The sequence below is a fragment of the Raphanus sativus genome, unplaced genomic scaffold (genome assembly GCF_000801105.2).
Source record: "Raphanus sativus cultivar WK10039 unplaced genomic scaffold, ASM80110v3 Scaffold0071, whole genome shotgun sequence".
NCBI lineage: Eukaryota > Viridiplantae > Streptophyta > Magnoliopsida > Brassicales > Brassicaceae > Raphanus > Raphanus sativus.
Window position 1 is genome coordinate 57873 of NW_026615394.1, and position 17378 is coordinate 75250.

At 39.4% G+C, this 17378-nt stretch overlaps 3 protein-coding genes and 1 pseudogene across 3 annotated transcripts; 2 read left to right on the top strand and 2 right to left on the bottom strand.

Moving 5' to 3' along the window:
• The first annotated feature begins 5247 nt into the window (after positions 1 to 5247).
• Positions 5248 to 6585, top strand: LOC108815423 (uncharacterized). Its single transcript, XM_018588031.1, has one exon. The coding sequence runs from the start codon at positions 5248 to 5250 to the stop codon at positions 6583 to 6585; it is 1338 nt and encodes a 445-aa protein (XP_018443533.1).
• A 403-nt stretch (positions 6586 to 6988) lies between these two features.
• On the top strand, positions 6989 to 10359 carry LOC108835547 (receptor-like protein 15; annotated as a pseudogene).
• A 1417-nt stretch (positions 10360 to 11776) lies between these two features.
• On the bottom strand, positions 11777 to 13318 carry LOC108835548 (cytosolic sulfotransferase 18-like). The gene is made up of 2 exons (XM_018608785.2): positions 12221 to 13318; positions 11777 to 12064 (listed from the first exon to the last, which is right to left on the bottom strand). The coding sequence occupies exons 1-2, from the start codon at positions 13245 to 13247 to the stop codon at positions 12024 to 12026; spliced, it is 1068 nt and encodes a 355-aa protein (XP_018464287.2). The 5' UTR covers positions 13248 to 13318; the 3' UTR covers positions 11777 to 12023.
• A 1801-nt stretch (positions 13319 to 15119) lies between these two features.
• On the bottom strand, positions 15120 to 16298 carry LOC108837283 (cytosolic sulfotransferase 18). The gene is given in 2 exon segments (XM_018610343.2): positions 15120 to 15782; positions 15785 to 16298. Coding segments are annotated over 2 exon segments (1029 nt in total). The 5' UTR covers positions 16284 to 16298; the 3' UTR covers positions 15120 to 15252.
• Positions 16299 to 17378: the final 1080 nt, after the last annotated feature.

Here is a 17378-nt window from a genome sequence, read left to right on the forward strand (position 1 = left end):
ATCTATTGATTATTTATCCAAATATTCAAAGAAAACCAATTTTATATGTTAAATTAAAGATATTTTGACATATATGTTATGAAAATTTATATGTAATATATTATCTTTCTTATAGATTTTGAAAATTTAAAATATATAATGAATTTTGAAATTTTAAAAACATTTTAAATGGGTTATCCGAACCCGAACCGAACCCGCAAAGATCCGAACCGAACCCGAACCAAAATTTAGAAATATCTGAATGGGGCTGAAATCTTTGACCTCGAAAACCCGAAACCCGAATGGACTGAACCGAAACCCGAATGGGTACCCGAACGCCCAACCCTAGCCGCAGGAGCTTCAGTTCACCGGAAAACGCTCCCCCATCTCGTCACTGGAACGGATCGAAGGTGTCTTCGCCTTCCTCAACTGAATCTGACCGACAAGCTATCCTCTGCTCTGTTTAAGAGAGTGTGAAGCTTCACTGAGTCAACTGGTAAACAGAGAATCGCTTCCTGAGTTGCAGCTGCAAAGCGACTCGCCGCTGTTTCACTACAACAAACGACCACTGCAAGACCGCTAGCTTCAGATATAAAGTTTGGGTCTCCAACTTTATACTCACTCAACATCAAGTCATCACAGCTAAGGAAAAAGAAAATAATTGTTCCTCTTTGTATTTCTCTCTGAGATAAGAAGTTTGGGGTTCCAACTTCTAGGTTACAAAAGAGTTACTTTTAAGGCATTCATCTCATTTACTCGAAAGCTTTTCTGGTTGGGAAGTAGTTGAGCACATTGAATACAATGGCTAGAAGATTCTCGATTACTGAAAAAGGCAAGAGTATCGCAAATGACCCACCAGAACCCCCAAGGAAAGCAAGAGTCCTCATAGATGAACCTGAAGACAACACTTTCCTCCAAGACACTCTCTCACATTAATAGGGCGTGTTACAAACCCCTCAGCACAGAAAGTAGGAGCTTTAATCCCCTTCTTCACCGACTTGTGGAAGACTGAAGTCAGACCTATTGGAGCAGACCTAGGCCAAGGGATGTTTCAATTCCAATTTGAGTTGGAGTCTGGCCTTAACACGGTCCTGAGAACAGACCTTTCCATTATGGCAGATGGATGGTCATCTTACAGAGATGGGAACCAACACTATCACCGTCCTTCCCTTCACTTATCCCATTCTGGATTAAGGTACAAGGTATCCCAATTCACCTCTGGACTTAGAAAATCACCAGAAAAATTGGAGAAGACTTTGGATTTGTCGAAACAGTTGACATTACCTCTCTGGCTGTGCGCATGAGGGTTCATGTCAATGGTCGACTCCTGCTAATTAAGAAGTCTGCAATTGAGTTTAAAGACGGAGCTGAAATCCCAGTTCATCTGGTTTATGAGAAGCTTGGGCGCCATTGCTCAATGTGCTTTCGACTGGATCATGAGCTAAGAGACTATCTCGAAGCAAAAGCACAAAAGAGAGCGCAACGCTTACTGGAGGAGAAAGAAGAAGCAACTGATCAAGCTTTGAACCGCAACAACCACTCTCACACTGGAATGCCCGTGATCAGAGCACCTAACAACTTCCAGTTTACATCAAAAAGAACTGAGGAACATGATACCACCAGAAGGCCACAGTCACTATATCCTCGCTCACGACAACTTGGTCACCAAGAAAGGTCTCGATACCAACAGCGGAACTCCCAAGACTCCTACCACAGAGATGCTCAGCCTCACAACAATTCTAGATGTTGGGATGATCGAAACCGTAACTCGAACCGATCACCTAAATACCAAAGTCACCGCGTCCATAAAGCTGCCCACGAGAACTCACCTCGCTACAACGAGAGGAATGAGAATCGGAACCTGGACGACAGGTCAGGGTCCTATTATAGAGAAATCACCAGAGGTGACAAAGATCACCAACTTGAGGAATCCACTTCCTCAAAACATCTACTGATCAGTCCTGTGAGGGGGGCTCACCACCGGGATATGAACTCACCAATTCAATTTGAAGCCATGGCGACTGCCATGGATCAGGTCAGAGATGTAATGTTCCAATACTCAAATGTATCGGACCCTACGGAAAGCGCAGCTCGCAAAGAAAGGTTCAGGAGAGCTGAGGAACAGGGACAACTTGAAAGGTCTGCACTTAAGATAGCTCGCAAATCTCTGGAGGTTGTCATGGTGGATGAGGACATCCCTCCACCAGTACTGGAGAAGACCCAAGAGCGCTTACAAGCCTCTCTCAGACTAGGCCCCCTAGTGCACGATTCAGACCCTACTGAGGTTCCCCAAGTGGGAGAGGGATCGAAAAGAAAACCAGGAAGGCCCCCGGGAAAGAAAAAGACAGTGCAAATCAACCTGGAGGCTGTTGACGTAGCCCCAAGGAGAAGGAGAGTCACTCAAAGTAAGGCAACCTTAAGTCGCAAAAGACCAAACTCTGACCTGAAAGGCTCCCGTAAGCGCCCCACAACCTCTAAGGACTCATACTCACAAGGGAACTCGACGTCTCTTGCAGAGAACCAACCTCTTAGCTCCTTTATCCCTGGCTTGAGAAGGAAGAAGGTGGATTTTCACAATCCATCCGATCCTCTTCCTTAAAAATATGCAGCTGGAACTGTCAAAGGTTGGGGAATCCCGCGACAGTTCGCAGACTAGGGGAGATTAAGAGACGGATTTCACCGGACATCCTCTTCCTTATGGAAACCAAAAATCCCACGGAGATGGTCCTACCGACACTAGATCATCTCGACTATGAGTGTCACCATCTTGTACCTCCTACTGGCCATGGAGCGGGAGGACTAGCGCTGTACTGGAAGCAACAATTAAGTGTATCAATATTATCTTCTTCTGCAAACTGTATTGATACAATTATTGTATTTGAAGGAAAAAGCTTCCACGCTTCTTTTATTTATGGCAATACTGACCGAGCTATGCGACAAGTGCTTTGGAATGAACTCACTGTTAAAGCTAACTTACGAGACACTCCATGGTTTGTTACAGGAGATTTTAATGATCTCCTTTTCGCATCGGAAAAGGAAGGTGGACCTGAACGCCCTGAAGGCTCCTTCACAGACCTCCGAACTTTCTTCTCGGAAGGAGACCTGTTTGACCTACAGCACTCGGGAGACCCACTTTCGTGGCGTGGCCAGCGCGGGATTCACTTTGTACAATGCAGGCTGGATCGTGCAGTGGCAAACAGTCTCTGGGCAGAGAATTATCCAACAGCAAGATTCCAATATTTACCCTACGAAGCTTCAGACCACAAGCCGCTTATCTCTTATTTCGAGCCTGAGAGAAAGAAAAGAAAAGGGCTGTTTAGATATGACCGCAGGCTCAAAGATAATGCTGAAGTCAAGAAACTAGTTACACAAACATGGAAGAGTATGGCAGGGGCTCCTGTTACCGAAAGAATTGCTCAAGTAAGAAGGATCATCACTGAGTGGAGCAAACTATAGGGCCGCAACAGCAGACTTGTGATCGAAAAGAAGAAAAAAGAGTTAGATACAGCTTTATTGAGCCGGTTAAATGACACTGCCCTCATCGAGAAGATCACTGCTGAGCTCTCGACGGCGTACAATGAAGAGGAAGCTTATTGGAAACAAAGGAGCAGGCTACTCTGGTTAAGCCTCGGTGATAGGAATACGGGCTTCTTTCATGCTGCAACAAAAGGACGAAGGAGATCCAACCACTTCTCGGTTTTAGAAACCACAGCAGGAACAGAAGTTCACAAAGAAGAAGACATTGCGAAGGTTGTCGAGGAATATTTCCAGGACCTCTTCACAGCTTCAGATGGAGGGGGAAACAGACGCGAGATAGTGGAGTACGCACTCCGGCATGTTATCACAGAGGAGGATAATCTCCTTCTTGTAGCGATCCCGACAGCCTTAGAAATCAAAGAAGCCATTCTAGATATCAATGCGGAGAAAGCTCCTGGCCCTGATGGCTTTTCCTCGAGCTTCTTTCATTCTAACTGGCAAGAGATTGGGAACGAGATTGTGGCGGAAATACAGGATTTCTTTATTTCAGGACAGCTACCTGAAGGGATCAACCACACTCATATCCGCTTGATCCCGAAGATCCAAAGCCCGCAGAAAGTCTCGGACTATCGCCCAATAGCCCTCTGTAATGTCTATTACAAGACAATCTCCAAGATCCTCACAAAGAGACTGCAACCCTTGCTAGCGTCTCTGATCTCGGAAAACCAGTCAGCGTTTGTCCCCGGCCGAGCAATAGCGGACAACGTTCTCATCACCCACAAGATACTGCACACCCTGAAGACGTCCCACGCACGAAAGAGATGCGCCATGGCGGTGAAAACGGACATGAGTAAGGCGTATGATAGGCTCGAGTGGGACTTCATAGAGATGGTTATGCAAAGAATGGGGTTCCATCCTTTTTGTATTACTTGGATTATGCAATGTGTCACGTCTGTTACATACTCTTTTCTCATCAACGGTTCGCCTAGAGGAAGAGTTCAACCGAGTAGAGGTATCCGTCAAGGAGACCCTCTCTCACCATACATATTTATTATGTGCAGTGAGATCCTCTCGGGACTATGTAACCGTGCACAAGAAGAAGGCACCCTCTCAGGCATTCAAGTCTCTCGAGGAGGACCTTACATAAACCATCTCCTATTTGCGGACGACACAATGTTTTTCTCAAGGCGAACAAGACCAGTAGGGAGACACTCAAAGCCATCTTGACACGATACCAGGAAGCGTCTGGCCAGACGATCAACACGCAAAAATCGGCCATCACTTTCTCCAAAAAGACCCCGGCTTCTCTAAAGTTGGCGGTCAAAGAGGTCTTACTTATTGAAAAAGAGGGTGGAGTAGGTAAGTAATTGGGATTGCCGGAACACTTTGGACGGCGAAAGCGTGACCTCTTTGCATCTATTGTTGATCGGATTAAACTGAAGGCAAGTAGTTGGTCTACACGACACCTTTCAGCTGCGGGGAAGATTGTTATGTTGAAGAGTGTACTGTCTGCAATGCCATCCCACTCCATGACTTGTTTCAAGCTTCCAAAGTCATTGATAAAGAGAATTTAATATGCGGTTACGAGGTTTTGGTGGGACGGCCCGACGGGGAATAAAAAGATGGCTTGGATTTCTTGGGACAAGTTAACTCAACCTAAGAGCAAAGGTGGTCTTGGCTTTCGAGACTTTGAGTGCTTCAATGACGCCTTCCTTGCGAAGCTCGCATGGCGTTTGATTCACAACCCGGAATGTCTCCTAGCCCGCATCCTGTTTGCGAAATGTTGCCCTGATGGAGACTTCCTGTCCTGTTCAGATAAGAGTATCACATGGATGGAGGGGTATTCTTGTAGGCAGAGACCTCATAAAAAGAAACGCAGGATGGTTGATAAGGAATGGAGAATCAATCCAACTGTGGGATGACCCATGGCTTAGCACCACGGAGAGGGAGGGCCCGAATGGCCCACCATCTGAGCTCTTGGCTAATCTACGAGTCGCTGATCTCATGATACCGGGAACGACAGAGTGGGACGTTGAAATAATCAGACAGGTCTGCCCAATCTACGAGACACAAATTCTAAGACTACGTCCTAGCTTAACCGGGGCTCCGGATAGGCTCTGCTGGATGGGAACCAAAACAGGAGAATACACAACTCGATCAGGGTATATCTCAGCTGTCTCAGAACATGCTCCCGCTGAAGAGCTACAAAGATCCACTAATTGGAACCAACACGTTTGGAGCCTCAAAACAGCGCCGAAGATAAAAATGTTTGTATGGAAAGCACTCAAGCGAGCTCTACCGGTGGGAACAAGACTTGTGGATAGACATATCACAGCAGACCCGAGTTGCAAAAGATGCGGTAACCGCGAATCTATCGATCACCTTTTTATTCACTGTCAGTTTGCTCAACAGATGTGGCAAGCAGCACCCTTTGTGGTGGACTGTGACTCTAGTGGATTGTTAGATTTGGATGATTACTGGTCTGGAGTTGCAAAACAACTCTGCTTACCTCCCCCAGGCATCTCCAACACCCATCTAGCGCCTTGGATCCTCTGGGAAATATGGAAAGCCAGAAACAAGCTGGTCTTTGTGAACTTCATTTCTACTCCCATGGAATCTCTGTCTATAGCAATATCGGCAGCTAGAGAATGGGAACTAGGACAAACTTCCACTACATCTCTCAAATCGACAAAACCGCCTGCAACCCCACCGGCGAGTGATTCAACCATCCTCCGAACTGATGCTGCTTGGCGAGTAGATTCTGTGACTGCAGGGTTAGGATGGATCATCTCGATACAAGAAGATACTCTCCAATTCACTCAACTGGTGTTGCAAGTTCACTCGCCACTAATGGGGGAAGCCTTGGCAATGAGAGCGGGAATTGAGAAGTGTAAGGAGCTGGGGTTCCAGAACATCCGATGTGAATCGGACTCAAAACTTCTGATAAACAGCATCAACCATGGTAACTCATTACCGGAGCTATATGGAGTCGTGGTGGATATTCTCTGCACTGCGACGTTTTTTAACTCTGTCTCTTTTATTTGGATTTCAAGAGACAAAAACATGGCGGCTGACTTGCTTGCTAAACAATGTCTATCTGTAGGTGTTGAGGTTCTAATTCCACCATAACTCTGTTTCTAGTTTAATGAAAGTTGTGTTTCAAAAAAAAAAAAAAAAAAAGTTACAACTCTTATATCCTTATTGATAGCCATTTCAAAACTTAATTTTCCTTTTCCTATAGAAATTCATACTTGTCTAAAAAAAAATTTCTAAACGAAAAGGTAAGGGATTTAAGACACTCGAGATCTATATCCTTGTCGTATTTGTTACGAGTGTTTTCTAGCAACCTGCTATTTAGAAAAAGATCTATATCCTTGTCGTATTTGTTATGAGTGTTTTCTACAAAGACCTTGACTTGTCTTACCACACCATTCAAACTTTCAAAGTAAACGATAGCGATTACTCAGTTACGTATGTTTCATGACTTTAATGTCATTTCATCAACAGAGATTTTGACCTTTTCTACCTTTTCTTGTTGAATTTTTATAACCGTAGAGGTGTTTGCATTGAACCAACATTGGAGTTCATTTTCGTTTGCTTTTATTACCTTATTTGCAATGGAAGGAAAGCTTTTCTTAAAACAATACTTGATATGGGTGATGATACTACTGTTGGGGCAGCTACATGGATACAAAAGCTGTATTTTGAAAGAAAGGAACGCTTTGTTGGACCTCAAAAAATTCTTGATCTCAACTACTGAAGGAGGGCAATCCGAACCTGTTCTCCCTACTTGGACCAATGACACCACGAGCGATTGCTGTCAATGGGAGCGTGTTAAATGCAACTCTACAAGCGGGCGGATACTCGAGCTTTCAATTCGTGGACTAAACCTCAAAGAGAGTTCTCTCCTAAATCTTTCTTTGCTGCATCCCTTTGAAGAAGTTCAGAGTCTAGACTTATCAGAGTCCAAATTTGGTGGTTTCTTTGATGGTGCGGAAGTTTATAAAAGCCTCAGTAGATTAAGAAACCTTGAGATTCTTGATCTCTCGTCAAATAAATTCAACAGCAGCATCTTTGCTTTTCTTAATGCTGCTACATCACTTACGACTCTGCTTCTTCAGGGAAACAACATGAATAGCCCTTTTCCTGCTAAAGGTGTGTGTTTTTAATTTGTAACTAGCATGGCTTATTTCTTGCTCGTGTATCTTTCTTAGAATGTCTCTAGTTATAAGCTACTTTGTTTTAAATCATTCTTATGTTTGCTGGAACCCCTTTAAGAACTTATAGATGTGAAATATTGGATATAAGACCTGAGTATAATTCTTTTTTAACTGCTGCATATAACATTTTTTATTTGGTTTGAATCATGATTGCGAAAACCATGTACGTTAATAAAGGCGTTTACCTTTGTGTGGCTTTTTCTTGTCGCAGAGCTTTCCCCTTTGGTGAAGCTGAAATTTTTGGATTTAAGTGGTAATGGATTTTCTGGCTCAATGGAATTGCAAGGTAAGTCTGTTCATATCTTTAACTTTTCCATTCAAGTTGGGGGTGAAATTCACCTTTGATTGTGTGAATTAAGGTCTTGCATTTGATTACTGTAGGCATTTGCAAACTGAAAAATCTGCAAGAGCTCGATCTCAGTCAAAACAATCTTGTAGGTGAATTTCCCTTATGTTTAACTGTCTTGACTGGACTTAGAGTTCTTGATCTCTCATCGAATCAAATGACTGGGAAGCTACCATCTTCTCTCGCTAACCTTGAATCCCTTGAGTACTTTTCGTTGTTCGATAACAACTTTGAAGGCTTCTTCTCCCTCGAGTCACTGGCCAACCTCTCAATGCTTAAGGTGTTTGGAGTTAATTCAAGATCCAACTCATTCCAAGTGGTTTCAGAAGGTTCTTGGAAGCCAAAATTTCAGTTGAACGCCATTGCACTATGGTCTTGCAACTTGGAGAAGCTTCCTCATTTTCTCCTACACCAAAAGGATTTGCGCCTTGTTGATCTCTCCGACAACAATATATCTGGACAGTTCCCATCCTGGCTGTTGGCAACTCGACGTGTTGCTTCTCAGGGATAACTATTTGACAAGCTTCCAGCTGCCAAAATCAGAACATAATCTGCTGTTCCTTGATCTCTCGGTTAATAAATTCGACCATCTATTACCTGAGAATATTGGGTGGATACTTCCTCGTCTACTGTCTCTTAATATCTCAGATAACGGTTTTCAAGGAAGCCTGCCATCTTCTCTGGGTAACATGAAGAGTATTAATAATCTTGATATATCTCACAACAGTTTTGGCGGGAAGCTACCAAGAAGTTTCGTAGAGGGTTGTTATTCCTTGATATTCTTGAAGCTTTCACATAACAAACTAAGTGGTGAGGTGTTCCCAGAATCAACAAACTTCACCCGTGTATCTCAGCTGTCTATGGATAACAATCAGTTCACGGGAACTATTGGACATGTTTTGAGGAGATTTAGATATCTGTTTATGCTTGACGTTTCGCACAACAATCTCACAGGTGTTATTCCAAGCTGGTTGGGAATAAACCAGTTCCTAGGCGCGTTACAGCTCTCTAACAATATGTTGGAAGGTGAAATACCTACTTCCTTGTTCAACATATTCAGCCTCCGGCTGTTGGATCTCTCCGCAAACCGTTTATCTGGAGGCTTACCTCGAGAACTCAGTTTCAGGACTCCGGTGGGGTTATACCTGCAAGACAACGACTTATCAGGGACTATTCCAGACACATTGCTATCGAATGTCCTAGTACTTGATCTCAGAAACAACAGATTGTCAGGGAACATTCCAGAGTTCATCAACACGCAAACCACCAGCATCCTTCTACTCCGGGGGAATAATTTAACAGGCCGTATTCCTCGCCAGCTGTGTGGCCTCAGCAACATCCACCTACTTGATCTAGCTGACAACAGATTAAATGGGTCTATACCTTCATGTCTAAGCAACACATCGCTTGGTTTAAGGAAAGAGGATGAAACATACGGCTATGGTTTAGGCCTTGCTGTCATTCCTCCTGGTGACTCCTCTTTCACAGATTCATTTAGCTGTTTGAGTTTTAAAATGTCTGTCTATATTTCAGATCCGTTTGGATTGGGGCCCTACCTGTCAAACACAGAGTATGATATCGAATTTGCGACAAAACATCGGTATGATGCATACAGAGGAGGAATTCTCAACTACTTGTATGGACTCGATCTCTCGGAAAATGAGCTCACCGGTGAGTTACCATCAGGGCTTGGAGATCTTCTGAAACTACGAGCTCTCAATCTTTCACATAACTACTTATCAGGAGTGGTACCAGCGACCTTCTCAGGCATAAAGAATTTGGAAAGCGTTGATCTTTCTTTCAACAGATTACGTGGCAGGATCCCACCACAGCTAACAGAGCTAAGCAGTTTAGCGGTCTTCAACGTCTCATTCAACAACTTGTCAGGAGCCATTCCACAGGGAAAACAGTTTAACACGTTTGAAACACAAAGCTACTTAGGTAATCTTTTCCTCTGTGGACAACCGACCAACACAAGCTGTAACGGTGGAACCTCTCAAGCATCGGATAATGGAGTGAAGGACGATGATGGTCAAATCGACATGGTAATTTTCTACTGGAGTTCTGCTTCAACCTACGTGACAATACTTATTGGACTATTCGCATCATTGTCTTTTGATTCCCCTTGGAGCAGATTTTGGTTCTACATCGTTGAGGTATTCATCTACAAGGTGAGGAATCTACTGTGGTAAAATAACTATTGGCGTCCAAACCCATGATTGTCGCAGTTTCTTTATTGTCATAACTTGTTGTTTGTTTCTATGTGTGTTGCTTGACTTTGAAATGTAGTGCTTCAAACATATCTTGGAGCTGGTTAATTTGGTGGTCAGTTCAATATATAATCTTCAGAAACACAAAACAATTCCATGAAACAATCTCAAAGTAAAGAAAATACAGAGTATTTCCCATTTATATATTCGTCCTGATATACACAACTGAATTCCAAATAATTCTATAAATAAATATATTAATTAAAATATACATATATAATTTTTAATCAGTATATGTTTGTAAATATATCAAAAACATTGAATACATATTATATATGTATATATATATATATATAATCAAAAATATATGTTTGTAACGTTCTCGGCAAGTAAAAAAGATAACAAGTATTTTTATGACCAAATATGCACGTTTTAAGAAGTTAGAATATAACAAATATTTTTAGAATATTTTCTTAACAAAAACTTCTTAATTTTTTGCAAAAATCAGGTTTTCTTATCTGTAAAAGACACTTTCTATACTGTATAGAACCAAAATAAAAATTTCATAAGTTGATTCTACCTCATGTAGTCGTTTGAGTAGTGTCTAGATTTTGCATTCCGGGAATTTTAGAATATTTTATAAAAATAGAAATTGCATTCGCTAGAAAAGTAGATATCTTTACAATAGTAGTATTAGATTCCTCATATTTAGAATTTTAATAAAAGTATATTGTTCGTTCTAAATAAAATAGATGAACTTGTTTAATCTGGAATTTGATTTCTACAAACTTATTTTTCATAGAAGACGAAATTTACTTTTAGTATAATATAATTTAAATTTTTTATTTATCAAGTTTTTCAACAAAAAAAATATCAGTTTGTGTATATGGTGTTTTATCAATTGTGTATATTTTTATAAATTTCTTTTATTCATAAGACTATTTATTTCATTAAATTTAAGAAATGGAAAGAGTAAAAAAGAGAAAAAATGGACAAAATGATTTTATAATGGGATTCATTGGTAATGGCTGTAGCTTTTTAATTTTTCTCTAAAACTTAAACTTTGAAATTTGAATATTTTGTTGTGGCTGTAAAACTAAAGCTTTGGAAAGCACATAATATTTTCTGTAGGAATTAGCCTTTCTAAGCACATTAACTAATGAAATTTTTTAAAACGGCTGTGAACTTATGAAAAAGAATAAAGCATGATTGATGTAAATTTAAGGTTGTAGACATAATTACTGATGTGTACATCATCCAGAGACTTTACCAATCAAACTCACTAAAGTGACAAGTATATTGAATTTTTTTTTCTTTTTGGCAAATTTTCCTTAAATTTATGATCCTAATCATGACTTGCTAAATAATTTTCATCAGCTCTAGGAATAAAAGATACAATTTTTAATTTATATTTATTTACAGTTTTTATTGAAACTTGTTTTTAATATCATAAGTATTATTTGATTATTATTTGTAAATTTATGATGAAAACATAAATATATTCATATAGAACAAAAGATTTTAAAAAGGACAAAAGAGGCACATGAGATGTGAGGAGAAAAAAAAGACAAACAGGAAGAAAAGAAAAAGGAAGAGAGGACCGGGCGCCAGCGAGATCCCGCCTCACCGGCGCCGGAGAAGGTGAAGAAGAAATTTGCCTTGGGAATCGTGCCTTTATGGAGCGGCTAGGGCGAACCTCAGAAACTAACTCAAGAATCGTTTGCCTTTAGGTCTACGTGACACAACACTGATTTATCTCTCAATCACCACCAACCAGCACTAATTCTAATATCATTCATGCACCATATCATGCAAAGCCAATTCCCTTTTTCCTATTGATAATACATAGACATGACATGAATCAGAAACAAATTTTATTCATACAATATATAACATAGTATATATAGGATCAAAGTAAACATAATATGCTTTAAACAAAAGCATACAAGGATCAGTCATTTGCCCCAAACAAGAACTAGCTCATTTACCATTTTCAAGCAAACCAGTACCCTTGAATTTCTCTTCCATTATCCCATCCATACGAGCTGCCATGTCTGGAGTCAGATAATTCTCCCAGTCTCCGATCTTTCCTTTCCTAAAAAACGCGCTGTTTACATAAGTAGAAGGATGGTCTTCTCTCTCCTTATCTCCTTTGTTAGCTTCAAGATTCTTCATTGTCTCGAAGCTGCAAAGATTTACAACTTTCTCGACAGCCCCATTCTTCTCTTCCTCAGCTGTGAACCCATAACCCATGAACTCAGCCAATCTCGTCACATAAGGCAAAGGATCAGCTCTCACAGTCTCGTACTTAAGGAACAAAATCGTATCTGGATTCTCTTGGTGAGCTTTCCAATAACCTAAGACATGATCAAGATAAGGACCTTCCCCGGAAATACCTTGGCAGAACATATCAAAACACTCCTCAAGACCATTGAGCGAGCCACTTTCTGACCTATTCTTTTGGTAGAAATGCCACACGGAGATGAAAGTGTCCTTTGGGTCTCTCCATATGTAAACCATCTTACAACCCGACTTCACAACCGAATCAGGTAGTAACTCATGTGGCAAATGAGTTGCAAACAGAGTGTTCCCTTTGTCTTGGAGAACATCAATGTGAGGGAACAGAGGGAACTCGATCTCAATGAAAGGAACAAGCTCGTGAGGGTTACGTTTGAGGAGAGGGTTTGTGGAATCTTCGAAGCGAGATCGATTGGCTATTGCGAATGTTAGTGATTTGAGCCAAGTGGTACCTGTCTTCGGGTAGCTACAGACGAGGAAGTCACTAGGTCGAGCTTGGAAGAACTCTCGTGCGTAAAGAGAACCTTCGAGGATATGCTGTACCCACCAGTGACCACAGTACTTGATAAAGGGAGCTTTGGGCCTCCAGCCTTTCACGTGAGGAAACGTGGAGATCAGGTCTTGGTACCGTTTCCGATTCTTCTCGAACTCTGTTGCCTCTTTCTCGGTCTCGTCATGGTTTGGCAAGGTAGTGTCGGTTACGGTTTCTGTTGCCATTGGAGACAGAGGAAGAAGATTGGAGGAGATGTGTTTTTGATCTGTGAGAGATGGTCGTTGTTCGAACAAGATTGGATCAGAGCGGGCTTTTTATATTATAAGCCACGATAGGGACATCAATATTTGTTTTCAGAGGTAAAAAAAAGAGACGTTTGCTTTCTAGTTGTTCCTTTTGTCGTTATACTAATCAAAATTACTACCTGCTTTCACTAAAAAGACCAGTATAATAAAGGAAAAATGGCCTTTTTCAACCCAAACAATATCAGTCATGCCAAATACTACCTGAACTATTGATCAGTGCTAAATACGACACTAACTCAATTATAATTCAAAAATACTATCTAGACTTATTAAAATATGCCAAAATCTACCTGAACAACTAATCAGTGCTAAATACGACTCCAACTCAATTATAATTCAAAAATACTGCCTAACTTCTTAAAACGTGCCAAAATCTAAATTGACCGTAAAATAATTTAGTCAACCGTTAAAAAAACAAAATAACTTCGTTTTGGTTTAATCTTTTTTAAAAAATATATATGTTCATTATGGGATTCAGATCCGTGCATTGATACACTTTAAAAGAGACAATCTAACCACTGAACTATAAAGTAAATTTTTGATATATACTTCTTCATATTCTCTGAATAAAACTTTGGTGATAATTGTTTCTCATTTTTATGAATACATTAACATATTTTTTAACTACCATATATTTAATATACTTATATTATACTAAAATATAAATATAATAAAATATTTTAAATTGCACAAATTAAATAATAATTAAAATTTTGAAACTATTTATAAAGTTTTCTTATATAAATTATTGTAATTTTAAAAATTTATGATATTACTCCATTACTATAAATATATTATATTAATTTGTAAAAATAAAAATTACCGTTCAAATTTTTAAAATTACAAAAATTTATAAAGAAAACTTTATAAATAGTATCAAAATTTTAAGTATATTTAATTTGTATCATTTAAAATATTTTATTATTTATATTTTAGTATAATATAAGTGTATTAAAGATATGATAATTATTAAACATTTTAATATATTTATAGAAATGAGAAAAAAATTATCACCAAAATTTTATTTGGAGAAGATGAAGAAATATAGTAGTATATATACTTTCGAATTCGTAATAATATATCAAACATTTACTTTAGTTCAGTGGTTAGTGTCTATTTTTAAGTGTATCAATACTCGAATTCGAATCCTAGAATGAATATGTTTTTTTAGAAAAGGATTAAACCAAAACGTCGTCGTTTTGTTTTTTTTAACGGTTGACTAACTTATATTACGGATAATATAGATTTTGGCACATTTTAAAAAGTTTAGGTAGTATTTTTGAATTGTAATTGAGTTGAAGTTGTATTTGGCACTGATCAATTGTTCAGGTAGTATTTGGCACGATCGTAATTGTTCGGGTTGAAAAATGCCCTTTTCCCATATAGACTGGCCACTAACCACATGCTTCATGTGCTTGTACCGAGGACCGGATCTTGATCTGATTACGTTAGTGAAGCTAATTTTGATTAGCCACGTGAAACATTTATGAGTATTTTGATTCTTTGATGAAGCTAATTTTGATTAGCGTAGCGCGGATTATGTATTTTAATCCTTTTAACACTGTTAAAAGATAAACTTACAAGTACTAAATGAGCCTATTAGTGATCCATATTTGTATATCTATACTCTCTATTATACCCCGGTTTACTTAGTCTACTCGAATTATACTTGTGTATACTTAATCACTTGTGCATTGTTCATTAAGTTAATGAGAGATTCATTTTAAATTCTTAAGCTCTTCTCTCTCAATAAAGCCAGTAGATTCGTGCACCATTGATAATACATAGAAATGAAACAGAAACAAATTTTATTCATCCAATATGTAACGTAGCACATATAGGATCAAAATAAACGTAATGAGAAAACTTATGCTTAAAACAAGCATACAAAGGATCAGTCCCTCCCCCCGGAACAAGAAGTAGATCATTTACCATGTTCAAGCAAACCAGTACCCTTGAATTTCTCTTCCATTATTCCATCCATACGAGCAGCCATGTCTCGAGTCAGATAATTCACCCAATCTCCGGTTTTTCCTTTCCTGAAATACGCGCTATTTGTATAAGGAGAAGGATGATCTTCCCTCTCCTTATCCCCTTTGTTAGCTTCAAGATTCTTCATTGTCTCGAAGCTGCAAATATTTACAACTTTCTCGACAACCCCATTCTTCTCTTCCTCCGCTGTGAATCCATAACCCATGAACTCAGCCAATCTCTTCACATAAGGCAAAGGATCAGCCCTCACAGTCTCGTACTTAAGGAATAAAATCTTTTCTGGATTCTCTTGGTGAGCTTTCCAATAACCTAAGACGTGATCAAGATAAGGACCTTCTCCAGAAATACCTTGACAGAACATATCAAAACACTCTTCAAGACTATTGAGCGGGCCACCACGAGTTGACCTTTGCTTTGGGATGAAACTCCAAAAGGAGATGAAAGTGTCTTTTGGGTCTCTCAGATGTAAACCATCTTACAACCCGATTTCACAACCGAGTCGGGTAAGAAATCGTGTGGCATATGAGTTGAAAACAGAGTGTTCCCTTGGTCTTGGAGAACATCAATGTGAGGGAACAAAGGGAACTCGATCTCAATGAAAGGAATAAGCTCGTGAGGGTTATGTGTGAGGAGAGGGTTCGTGGAATCGCTGAAGCAAGACCGATTGGCTATTGCGAATGTTAGTGATTTGAGCCAAGTAGAACCTGTTTTTGGGTAGCTACACACGAGGAAGTCATTGGGTCGCGCTTGGAAGAACTCTTGCGCGTAAAGGGAACCTTCAAGGAAAGGCTGTATCCACCAATGACCAGCGTATGAAATTAGGGGAGATTTCGGCCTCCATCCTTCCACGTGAGGCAACGTGGAGATCAAGTCTTGGTACCGTTTCCGATTCTTCTAGAACTCTGTTGACTCGGTCTCGTCATGGTTTTGCACTGTAGTGTCCGTTACGGTTTCTGTTGCCATTGGAGAAGATTGGAGGAGATGGTCGTTGTTCGAACAAGAACGGACCAGAGCGGGCTTTTTATATTAAAAGCCACGATAGGGACATTAACATTTGTTTTCAGAGGTCAAGAAAAGCAGACGTAAAAAAAAAAAAAAACGTTTGCTTTCTAGTTTTTTGGTTTTGTCGTTATATCAAATCATTATTACTAATATATCTTAATCTATTAAAAATGAAGGACAAATAAGAAATACCCTTAATTTTACTTAATAATTACATACTCATGCCATTGAGTTAATATTGAATTAATAATTTTTTTTTGAACAACAAGTACTTTATTAACGCCAAAGCGGCTAAACAGAGAGTGAGTTACAAGCAGCAGATTTTAGCAATAAGATCTGCTATCTTAATCTATTAAAAATGAAGTACAAATAAGAAATACCCTTAATTTTACTTAATAATTACATACTCATGCCATTGAGTTAATATTGAATTAATAATTTTTTTTGAACAATAAATACTTCATTAACGCCAAAGCGGCTAAACAGAGAGTGAGTTACAAGCAGCAGACTTAGCAATAAGATCTGCTACAAGAGTTTAAACGACGAGGAATAAAAACAAAGTGCAGAAAAGAAAAACAAGATGATAGAGTCTCGATGTCCTGATTGAGTCCGTAGATCTCCGTTGGATGTATCTTCGAGATGAGTGCATTGATCAGCACTTGACTATCTGACTTTATACAGATTTTAGTGAACTGGAGTGTCTTTGCTGGAGCAGAGCTTCCCGCACTGCTATCGCCTCCGCCATGAGGGGTGATGCCACGAACCGTTCTATCAAGGAGTCATGTCCGAGTGTTTATTAATAACTATTAATTAATCATAATTATGTACTATTATTTATTTTAAAAGCAAACGATTGGAACCTTAATCATATTCTGTTCAATATTTCCATAAAATGATTTATGAAAAAATTATTCTAATAATTTATTCTCTTCCTCAACATTCAGTTTTGATTCGTTATTTTTCTAGACAAATCTGTTTAGATTTTTAATGAGATTGTTCATGATAAAAGAACTAAAGTCTTTTATCCTATTATATTGTCTTATGGAACGTTTTTAC

Excerpts from the sequence above, each read along its gene's own strand:
- LOC108835548 (XM_018608785.2), bottom strand. The coding sequence starts at position 13,247 with ATGGCAACAGAAACCGTAACCGACACTACCTTGCCAAACCATGACGAG. Across the intron at positions 12,065-12,220 it reads TACTGGTTTGCTTGAAAATG|GAAAAAGGGAATTGGCTTTG; the intron begins GTAAATGAGCTA and ends TATTATCAATAG.
- LOC108815423 (XM_018588031.1), top strand. The coding sequence starts at position 5,248 with ATGGAGACTTCCTGTCCTGTTCAGATAAGAGTATCACATGGATGGAGG.